The sequence below is a fragment of the Lepisosteus oculatus genome, chromosome 28 (assembly GCF_040954835.1).
Source record: "Lepisosteus oculatus isolate fLepOcu1 chromosome 28, fLepOcu1.hap2, whole genome shotgun sequence".
NCBI lineage: Eukaryota > Metazoa > Chordata > Actinopteri > Semionotiformes > Lepisosteidae > Lepisosteus > Lepisosteus oculatus.
Window position 1 is genome coordinate 2,176,394 of NC_090723.1, and position 12,207 is coordinate 2,188,600.

At 39.3% G+C, this 12,207-nt stretch overlaps 1 protein-coding gene across 1 annotated transcript in view; it reads right to left on the minus strand.

Annotated features, from left to right (window-relative positions):
- mylk5 (myosin, light chain kinase 5) overlaps positions 1-12,207 on the minus strand; it is a 56,969-nt gene that overhangs the window by 26,971 nt on the left and 17,791 nt on the right. The window contains exon 8 of the mRNA XM_015361977.2: positions 7,059-7,168. Coding sequence (XP_015217463.2) covers positions 7,059-7,168 — 110 coding nt within the window. The remainder of the gene's footprint in view (positions 1-7,058; positions 7,169-12,207) is intronic.

Genomic DNA, 12,207 nt, shown 5'->3' on the forward strand with positions numbered 1-12,207 from the left:
CTAAAATAAAGCTTAAATTTTAACACTGCTTACTTACAAACACCAAAGCTTTATTCAGACAGACCAAAGAGAACCGTCCTCCATGCCTAATAAGTTCCAGGAGGGCAAAGGTTAGAGCAGTTAAATATTTTGGATCAATTTTTAAGTAGATGTACATTGCTTCCTGATGCATTTGCTGCATTTAACTCTCTATAAACCTCTATAAAATATTATTAAAACTAACATTACACTACAGTATGTTGCATATTTTAAAAAATACACTCCATCTTGATGAAAACGATTTCATTTTCATTGTGGGTACCTTTTCAATGTAATGCAGGGTCATCAGTAAAACAGGACAATTGAAACTTCCCTATATTTAAAATATTTGTTCAATTACAGCATCTTAATTTCGGAAGACATCGCATGTTCTAACAAGACGGAACACAAGGCAGCTCAAGAAACCCAGATCCCTGCGCACTGTATGTGAGGGACTGGTGAGGTAACAGCCTGTAAAAGAATAGAGGAAGGAAGCTTTGTAGGAACTCGACACTACAGTATGCTTTAAGATTATAATCTGTTCACACTGGATTTTCACAAAGATGCTGGAGTTGAACTGCATGTCTGAACTCTGAGCACAGCTGAAAATAGGGTTATTGAATCCTTCACCGGACAAGTTCATGGTTAGCTGCTCCACTGGTAGATAGTTTGACACTTTAACGTGGAGCACTCCTGGTCTCTATATAAAATCTGCACTATGGTGCAGTGGGGTGGTGGTTAGTTCTGCGTGCAATTTGCATTTTCTCACCACACTAGCACCCCTCCTCCCAGCGACATGCTAGTTAAACTGGACTGTCCCGTCCTCCATGGCCATGTCATAGATTACTGTCTCATCCATGGCAAGTGCACTCCTGTACCCCTTGTCCTGTCACATTCCCTGTGCTTCCTGGATGGGCTCTGGCAGCAGTGATCAGCAACAAGAAAAGTAGCTTGCTGGTAATCAAAGGATTTACGGAAAACCTGCACAGCCCTCTCTCTCTCTGACACACTTTACTCATCACTCCACATAAACTGCACATACCGAAATGATAACAGCTGGTAAAATGACTATTGGATAACTTAGCGCAATTTCTTCATGTGACAGAATGATTTCACTCACCAGCGAAGAAACCTGCTAATCACAGTACCACTTCACAACTTGTTAGAAACGGCAGTATTTGTATTCCCTAGAACTTTGGTTCTTGGCTTTAATATAAACAAGATTATAACTTATGCTTCTGTTTCAAGAGGCTGAACCTCAACACCTTGTCAGCAGAATGTGGAGAAACACTCTGTCCTGCATTGCATGTCCTCAAAACAAATTCTGTTTTATTGCCAAATTACAGAAAATGCAGATAGCATCCCAGACCTAAATGTATTCCAGTGAGCTATTTACAGGTCTCCAAAGAAACAGAAATTCTCCTTGTATCATGCCATTCCAACTGGGGTCATAACAACCTGGCCACAGGGACAATCAACCTCAGGCCTGCTAGCAACGAGGGAAGTAAAGCAATGAATCATGGGAAGGACGGGCTGCTTTAATGTAATCTTGTACTGTATGTTAACAGAAACCTAGTCCAGTCGAATGGACTGGAAGTTTGCCTTTAGCCTCATAACTTTGTTTCTAGGCTCTTGAAATTCAATTCTGCCATGAATTATCGGAGGTTCACATAGCATATAATCAGAAGTGCCAAACTTAAGGAGCAAAGGTGGTCCATAATTTGGTCAGGCATTACAGTCTTACTAACCAGTTCAGTTAATAACCACAATCAAGACCTTCAAAACAGAATAATTGTGCAGGGGAGTGTGAAATGACAATGTGCACAGTGAATATTTGACTTTAAGCACTCAGCTTAAAGAAAGCAATGTACCATACATGGGCAAGCAAAAACATACTACTTGTTTTTTTTTCAGTCTTTCCCGGGAATGAATGTTTATTACTAATTGATGCAAACTTAAATGGAACTCATATGGTATGAGAAGACCTTAAATAGTCAAATGTCAACCTTTGTCTCTCTTCGCCTGCTAATGATTAAACATGCTGCCACTTGCTGAAACTACATTCCAGGCAACATGAACCCCACGGCTGTACTGCTAATAAACAAGAGAAAATACTCACACAGGCCAGCTTCTTTCACCCTAGTCAATTTTGCCCGGTGCTGTTCTCCGAAACTGTATAAACTGAAAACGTACTGTCCAAACAAGGATCTAATGAAAACAGAATTTTCACTGAAGCTTCTCATTTCAATGTTGAGAGATTATATTGTGTTCACTAGATTTATTTAGGGTAAATGAAACCTGGAAGATGATTCTCTGCATTCATATACTGTAGCACTTTCCATGCTGAGCGAAGGAGCAGAGCAGAAGCAGGAAGTAAATAGGCTACACAACAGAACACACCAGAAAGACATGAATAATCACAGGGAACTAGGAACAGGAGAGAAGCGGAGCGCCCTCAAGGTGTACTGGATATTTCTGCCTTTCAGCACATCTTTGAGCTACAGAAATGAAGTAGTTAATAAATCTGTTTTTTTTCTCTCTCTTATCACAAATTCTGCCGTCACCAGTCAGAGCTACGTTGCTGGAGTTTCACCTTTGCCTCATATGCCTCATAGGGGAAAAATTCCCAACAGACACCACTGATGATTACACAGCTCTGTTGTTTTCAAACATTTGGTAGAAAAGCATTAGTGTAACACAGTCTCCAAAGAGTGGAATAGTGTTATAGTGTTATAGTGTGTAATGGGTAGGCCCTTAACCATAATAAAGCTGCTTAAATAAAGTGACAGAACCAGATATGCTGGAGTTTCGTTCACCTGAACACCATGGATATTTACCGTAATACTGTAGTTCCAAACACTAAACAATTCAATAAACAATTTCAGTTCTTAAACGTATTGGTGCTTAATTTGACTCTGATCTTGATAAAACCTCAGTTGTGGCATACAAGAGGTCATTGATTAATGATTTGCAAAAATGAGCCTTTGTGCAACATTCATTCCACACTAAGCAAAGTTTATTTAGTTTTGTACCAACAATACAGGTACTTTTACTTCCTTCCCCAGGCAAAATGAGAATGTTGTTATTTGCAAGACTATGTATCAACAATGCACAATATTAACCATGGAAGAGAGTTTTGCATTGCTCTGCCTTCAGCAGATAGTAGTAGTTGTAAGAGGTCCATTCATATTTCTGTGCTCTGCAGTCTGATACATAAAATGTGCTCTAAGCAGGGAAAAAACATTTTCTCTTTAAAAGCTCAGTAAAAGCATCCAACAGTTCATTTTCTATTCTGAAACACAGCAGAAGGACATCCTCCATTCTCTTCAATTGAAATTAGACGGTTTTAGCCACTCTGGTTCCATAGGGTCATAATAATTATAGTTTATAATTATATAGTTTTTTTCTGAGAAAATTAGATAAACATGTCCGAATACAGCTGGAATGAATTGACCTCTTCTCCTCAGGTGTGAAGCAATTTTGAAACTCGGCTGAAATGTGTTTCTAAAGCATTGAGATCAGGGACTAATCCTGGACAAATTTTTAATCTTCAGTCAAGGTTCAAATACGTATTTCAGCACGATTGCCGAGTAAAGTATTGGTTAGATCAAAGTCTGGCAAAAGAACATAACGACCGTGCCAAGATTCTAGAGAAACTACAGCACTTTCACTTTAAGAAACCTATAAAGGAGATAAACAAACTGTGGATTCAGGAATCATGTCACTTTCCACATTCCTACAGTGCATATACAACTTACACAATTCCACAAGAATCCCAGGTGTACTGTCCATGGAAAATGTTTTTATTTGTTTTGTTTTTGTCTGAAGCATTTTCTTTTCTTAGGAAATCAATCCAGTCACTTTGACTAATTATAATGTACCTAGTCTATACTTTGTTGCAATAAAGCTGTCACATGTTAAATGTGAGGGCATGTACAGTATCTGTGCCAAAATTCCAGGTTAAGTCTCCAAAATCAACAGATTGTTTACGTTTGCACGATAATCTAATAACAGTAAGTATGTTACTCTGCACATGAAACACAATGCAGTATTCATCAAATGGTGGCTATATATTGGGCGTAATAAGTAATAAACCAAATTCCTGCATCTGTTTCACTATGTTGTAAATGAGACTCAAAGGTTATATTATTAGAATTTCCAAATTTGTTACATGTTTGCAGCATTTTAATGCACCTCTCCACTTTCTAACCCCTTCATCCAGTACAGTGTTGTGGGGGAGTCAGAGCCTAATCCAGGCTAGGACTCACCCTGCCTCCCTGAAAACTGAATCACAATTTGAAATGCAGCTCAACACACTAGCAGAAATCCTACACGCTTGTTGGGTGCTGTGAAAAGGCAAGTGTGGCAGCTGAAATGTGCCAATAAAACATGTGTGTCATAAAACTGCCACATGCTCAGAAGCCCTCATGTTAAAAACACTTTAAAAAGCAGCATAGACCTAATCCTTCTGTGCTGAGGTGCTACTGAGCATTGTGATATTTTAAAGTTTACAGATGGCTTTAAGTTGCCAAGTGCTTAAGACAAGGAGAAACATTTTTTTCTATGTAAATCTCAAGAGTCAATATACAGTACCAGCTTTCCACTAATGCTCACAGACTCCCATATTTTACCTTTAAAATAATACAGTTGGTCTAAAGAATGACCAGATATTTACTCCAGATCATAATGATTTAAAAGCAGCTTACATACATCTTTCTGGGGATGAAAGTGATCAAATCTTCCATTTCTAAGTGGTTTAATCAATTTCAGATATTAGATGCACGTTTTGTTTTCTGCATGTTACCTCATTTTGAATGTATGTGCATTGACTTGACATGAGGATATAAAATCATGTTTGCAGAAGGTTCAGGCCTCAGTCTAGAGTGCAGATCAGGCCAGTACTGCAGATATCACAGGTTCTTATTCAAGCTGTATGTTTAGTAAACTGTGATTGGGTTTCTCCCAGGACTACGTTACAAATTGCCAGAGAAGTCAGGTGTAGATGGGTTTTAACCCATTGAAGATTTTCTCAGTTTGCTGGACATCAGATCCCCAAATCTTGCTAGGAGTCTTGGATATTCTAATGTTGGAAGATTAGTGGGATCTGCACCAGTCCTCTGTCCTATATCCTAACTCTGTGATTCTGCAATGGGGACATGCAGTTTCAAAGGAGGCAGAAATTACAAGGGAGGTCTGTATATTTGTATGAGGATTGGGGGTTGTAAAATTGAATGTATAAAGAACTAAACAATTGGAAAGGAATAAAAGGGAAAATACGAGTATTCATTTTGTGCCTCAGAATACATTACACAGCCAACTGCAGCCCTCAAAGCCCCCAGTGCAGCACTTTGCAATACTACAGGAACCTTAAACCCAGTCATCCATTTTCTAAACACTTCATCCAGTTCAGGGTGGGGGAGCCAGACCCTATCTCAGAAAACAATGGGCGCAAGATGACAGGACGCCAGTCCACTGCAGGACACACATAGACACAGTTACACACACACTCACACCCGGGCCCCCGGACATGGGGAGAACATACAAACTCCACACAGACTGCACCCCAGGCCCAGAACTGAACCCGGGGCCCCAGCACTGCGAGACAGCCATGCTAGTAAAAGGTTTATTCCATGTGGAAAAGAGAAGAAAGGAAACGCAAAGATTCGGCTGTGAAGCCTCCTTCGGGCCTTCTTTGCAGCCCGCACATGCTGACGCAGGACAGAATTTCATATTCCAAGAAGATAATAACATCGTCCATACACTTCCAAGAAATGCCAGCGTGTGTTTTGAATTTTGATTAGCAGGTGTGTTGTATGAACACAGAGAAACAAATAATCATTATTTTGTCATGTGAGATGTCCAATCTAGGCATTGCTTAAATTCAGCACAGCAGCAACTAAAATAATGCCTCAACATTTTGGCAACACAGTCTTCATCAATAATAATTAACCACTTGCAAAAGAAACATTTAAACAGGAAATAAATGTTTTTCTAGAGCCTTCAAAAATGTACATGATATTCTTGGAACAGGTTAATGGTTGGTGACAAAGGCTTTGTTTCAGATCCTCTTGATCTGAAATATCTAAGTATGAGGAAACGTTTGGAGAATAAATTATGTTTAATTACTCCCTAGGTACAGTCCCTTTTTTCTTTATAGTTTTTCTTTTCAGTTTTATGTTAGTAAGTCATATCATCTCAGTTTTAACATTTTGCGGCAGTATCACACTCTGTTCATAGGCTCATCTATGTTTAGAGAACACTGGTGCTAGTTTTGTAGCGACGCTGGTACTTTCACAAATTCCCTCAGCTCACAGAAAGAACTCGTTTCTAAAAACTGTACATTCAAAGACAAGAGCTAAGGGTTATAAGTGTTTGACTTGCTAAACATAAAGAAGCCATTGCAGGCAGAAAGTTCAATCTTGATTAATATCTCAGATATCAGCATACTAGAAAATTAAGAAATGCCTAACGGTAGGAGTCCGATGCGTCATTCATTCATTTAAAGTGATTCCGAGTACATGTTCAAAGCTAATTGAACTGATATTCTTTATTAAAGCTCTCAATATTGTATGTATGCTATACGCAATATGAATAACAACTCTATTAACGTTTTCTGTAAATTGTCTGCGAACAACTGCTAAAGAAAATAATATTCCAAGCACTCTTTTAAAACTAAATTAAAACTTCTATTTAAAGATTGAAAAATGAAAGTGAAAGCAGTTAACTTTTTTTCAGCACTTTGAACCATACAGTACGTCGTATTTAAAGAAGAACCAGCACTGTGCACAGAATTTCAGTAATACAGTATGTATAATGCTTAAAGCAAAATATTCCTTCTGGTTAAAAAAAAAAATGAGGTTGCATTTTATAGACTACCCATGCAAAAGTGGACGAACCCTAAAGTAAACACGAAATTGCAGCAGTTTGACACCATGGACCTGCAAATCCAGCGCAGAAGTCGTGCTGCTGTTCCGAAGCCCTCCCGCGCGTCATGCCAGCTCGCTCCATCCTCACCTAACCAGCGCCGCGCACGGTCCTACCTGCTGCAGAAGAGCCGTCCGCTCGGGCTTTCCTGGAGACAGTCGTGGCTGGAGCTCCATTGCCAAAGGCTCTCGGTATCCCTCTGTCTTCTGGGGGCTTCAGGTTAATCCTTAAAGTGGACACATAGCTCATTTTTGGACCGTCTTTGCTCATAACCGCCTGAGACAGGCACTGGCTCTCCAAAGCGAAGAGAGCGACAGTTATACAGTCTCTCTCCCTCCCCCCGCCACCCCTCCTATTTCACGCTTCCCGATCCCCCCCTCAGACACACAAGATTCTCAGCAGCGCTTCACACTGTCGGTCACACTAGTCGCGCTCTTCACTGTGACAGGAAGCTGCATGTTTACCGAGGTCCGTGGGGCAGAAAGAGCCGAGCCGCAGCACGGCGACACCGGGTCTGCTGGGGGTGGAGAGAACATACCCAACTCCATACACTTAGGGTGCATTCGCAACTGCTCCAAAACTATTCGCTCGGCATGAGGAAAACGCCCGCTGTTAAGAGCGCAGCAACTAAGATCAAGGTCCAGCGGCGAATTGTTACCGTGGCAAAATATATTTGCGGGGAATTATCTGTGTGGAGCTGACACCTGATTGCAATGAGGGTTGCACTGTTCTGTTCTTTTTTTTCTTCGCATTTTTGGATCCTTTTCTGTGAAACGTCAAATTCCTTTGGAAGGTGTCATTTTGAATCTTGAAGTCCCAGGGTGCGTAAAGATTTGGATGACAAAGCAGGACTGAAGGCTGTCAGGAATGCTTCCTTTTAAATCGTCTTGCACACAGTCCCCCTTACAATGGATTTTTTTTACATACGTGCACATTTTATAATACTTTGTATAATGAGTTACACAGATGTATACTATGAACGTTGAATATATTGCATAATGTGAGAGAGTTTTCTGCTGCATGTTACTCATCGTGCAGGGGAAGGGTTATAATTTATCAATTACTAATTACAGTTGACATTGCTTTGGACGTTTTATGTAACAATGTTTTTTTTTCTTGGAATTACATTTTGATTACTTTCGATCTCTGCTCAACTGGAAACAAATCTTCTGTTGGGGCCTGTTGCTTCTTTCATGAAGTCACGCCTTTACCTGAAAAACACTCAGCTTCACAGTCTTAGGTGCCTTGAAGTACTGGTGCAGATTTCTGAAAGCTTCATGCTTTCTTATGAGGTCTGTGCATTGTGTGGAGCATTCCACATAGACCAGCCTTTAAACTCTTGAGGAATCTCGTATGTCTTGTAAAACAGCTCCATTATGAATGCATCTAAGGTATGCGAGGACAATATGCTTGTCAGAGTAGAAAACAACATACAGTACAGAGATGCTGGAGACTTGTTTTTGTAGCACAAGAATGAGGAGTTGTGGGCAGACTCCTTCCTCTAAGCCGGTTATCTGTTAAATATGTCACTGGCATCACACTTCTCATTGCAACGCGATATCAAGAAAGATTTATGAATTCATTCAAAACCGATTCAGTGGCATTCAGTAGCATTCTATCTTTGGTTTCACAGAAACTAAATCCAGGAAAAGGTCTGTCTATATCTAGTAAATGCAGTAGCGAAAACAGTATTTTAGTCAGAAAACAACATTCTTTTCACACAGAGAAAAGTGATATGCTTTCCAGTACTGGTGATTTTATCTGGAGATACTTTTTTAATATTGTTAATAATAATTCACTTCTATTTTGCTATTAAAGAATGACCATTACAGGATGGCTTATTATATGGAATTTGTGTTAGAATATTACAAATATGTAGAATTAATTGATTAATTAATGAATATTGTGTAAAAAACACAAGCCCCCTAAGTCTTTGTCTTTTAGACAAAGAGCTGTGATGCAGGTAGATCACAAATAAGCCTTTATTGGGACAGGAGATTTGGCAATCTCTGTTTTCTTTCACACACTCCAGGGACCGTCTGTCTTGTGTCTCCCTCAGGTGTGCTGGGATTTATCCTAGCTGCCCTCAGAGGAGGTTGCCCAGGAAACAGCCAGAATGTCTCATAACCAGACGCTGCATTTTAAAACAAGGCTGTGAACAGAGGCCTCTGATCTCCCCAGCCAGTGAGTGAAGCACCTTCAGTCAGACACTGGAATGCAGCAGGCTGTTCACGGTCTCTCAGGACAGGGTATTTGAAATTGCTGTTGATTCAGGGATAGGTTTTCAAATTTCAAACCTGGGTACCAATTTCATTGCTTAATAACTACAACTTAACAACAACAACTAGCAGGGTGCCAAAAAGTATATATTGACAACATGGGACTCGTGCATTTCTGAGACAGGTTCACTCCTGCTCAGTCTCTCGAACTGTAATACTACCATTTTGATGAAAACATATAAACAATTCTCAGAAATGTTTCTTCACGCCATTTTGTAAAACATGTATAGTGTTCCTATGAGTAACTGAAATAAAACGCCAATACAAAACTGCTGATAGAATCAAGAAAAGCTCAACATCTCACTCACTTATTATAACCATATATTTGTTTTTAATTTAGTGACAAATGTAAAGAGCAAAGTCTTTCTCAGGATGGAGTCACTGGTAACTGGTAACTGCATGCAAAATTCCTGCAGGAGTAGATAAATATACAGGCTGTTAAAACAGTAATACAAAAGCTGCCTGTATTTTTGTGATGGTCAAAGAAATGATTTTGTTAGCTTTTCGCATTTAGAATGTAACATCTCCCTAAACAGATGAAAGCAGTTTATATAAAATCGGTGCCCTGAAACTTATTCAAGTAGAGTAACAGTTTACAGTTAGAGCAAGCATGTTATACTAATATAATACGTTCATATTGTTTTGTGCGATTGTCTTTTTCCACATGAACCTATCATAAACCAAGAAACACCAGAGCCCTTAGCCATTTACAAAATGCTGAATCTGATTGTAAAGACATTCAAGAGCCATGTCATATTAGTGTCCTGAACTACAGAAAATCATGGTCTTTGAATACTTTATTCTAATAAAGTATTTAGTATAGGAGCATAGCAAAAATTACACTGAAAACAATGTCAATTCTAGATGGAAAGCATGATAAAAGCATTGTAGAGGCAGAGTCTCTCAGTGCCTCAATGATACAGACCCTCTTCAGAGCACTGGCTGAGCTCTGTGGTCTTTTGGTACAACAGTGACTCCAGAGACTTCTTGAACACCTGCAGACTTGCAGTGATGTCGATAAGAGACGCAATGTTTCTTGAACTGGTGCTGTTTCTCCTCTAATGCACCACAGTGCTTGAAGCATGCTACAGGACAGGCTTGACACTGAACCTTGTTCAGCAGTTCTCGTTTTTGCCTATAGAGTTACATATATTGTAGTTGGAAAAGTGAGATGTAAGAATGACTGTTGTCAACTGTGAGTACACAATACAAACAGCTGGAGATGTTATTTAAAAAGAGAATGATACGCAAATTAAAAAGGGTAAAGCAGAGTTTTAGGTTTAACAAGCTAAAGATTACAAGGTTCACACTGACGTTTAAGACATCAGTTCATTCACACCATTCCTGAGTTTATGACTAGGGGGCAGGAGTCATATTGAACACTATACAGTAGGTCGTGGGTAAGGAATGCAAGGAAGACAAGGTTATTGCACTCCCTCCTGGAAATGGTAATGATTTCCAGGAACAGTGTACTGAATTCCAATTGGGAAAGGCTGTGAAATAGTGGGTATAACTTTGATATTCGGTTAAAGCCTTCCGGCAATTTTACATGGAATTCCTTTACAATGCCCACTACCCTTGTGCTCGGCAGTGCAGACCATTAATCACACACAACCCTGTCAGGGGTGCAGCTCTTAAATAAGGGTGTTGATGTAATGTTTATGTTTCTCAGTCAAGGTCTCTTGGTTTTTGAAAGAGAAACACACACCGCTCTACAAGTGGATAGCTGGGAAACTGTTGTTAATACTGAGAAGTTTCTCTCCCCTGTTTTCATGAGGAGTTCATAACACAGCATACAAACCCTGTAAAACTATTTCAAAGATGCACCCGCTCCTAATTTATTGATCCCACGATCAAGTCCAAATATAGTGCTGCAGGCAAGCCTGGTTAACTACAGTAGCTGCAGTGTGTGCTATTTAATTATGGAAAGAATGCCAATTCAAATCACTCAGTGGCAGGGCTGAAATCACTGAGTTTGCTGGCTTAAACTATTAATAATAATAATAATAAACTTTATTTTATATAGCGCCTTTAAAGGTGGCTTCTCAAAGCGCTTAATTAAATTAAATGTGAATTCACTATTGGTGCTTAAAGCACGATGCACAGCTAAAAAGAAACAAAGCCTAAAGGTTTTTCATTCTATAAAAATCTTTCGTATGTGAACCAGGATGCCTTATCGAGCTAAGTTAATGAAGCGCTGCTGGGGTTGGGTGATGTTTAATATACATTTTTTCAGCATTGGAACTAAGCATTTAATTGATAGAAGTTTAGTGAAAGTTTAACCACCTAATGGCTTTCAAATATATATTTTGTACTATTTGTTCCATTTTATTCAGTGATTTAATAAGTACAGTAAATGTAATCACCCTCCTCACATCTTAAGTATTGTTGCTGCTTTGTGAAGAATATGCGTGTTTGTGTCTGGACCTGAATCAGGATATCCTGATTACACACCAGTAAAACTAACGGAAGGCAAGACCCCCTGCTTTGATTATGAAGCCCTTTTAGTAGACTCCAAACTTTTCAATATGCCATTGTTTTATCTGTAAATATATGTTCTGTCCTCAGAAGGATTTGCTTTAACTGCATCATTAATAAAACACGATTGATCTGTCATGCGCTAACATTTCAATGTATTCACGAGCTGCGTTGAATCCTGCACTAACGAGCGTGAGGCTCACATTTCTTTATAAGGTACCTGAGGGCCTAATGAGTAGAAAGCTCAATGAAATTTGTCTGTTTACTGCTACATACTGGTAACTGGTGTCATTAGGAGCTTTCAGGGGTCAAATGGTCATTCAGAAAAGGAGTTTTGAGGAGTGAATGAGGAGTTATAGTACAAATGTACCTGTCTACCGAAAGGGGGAGTAGGCAACTGTAGACCAGTAAGTCTTAGCTTTATTATATGGAAAGTTACTAATTAGATTAAATAGTGTGAAACTGGAAAATTATTTGTATTGGTATGGCAAAGGTTTCAGTCAGGAAA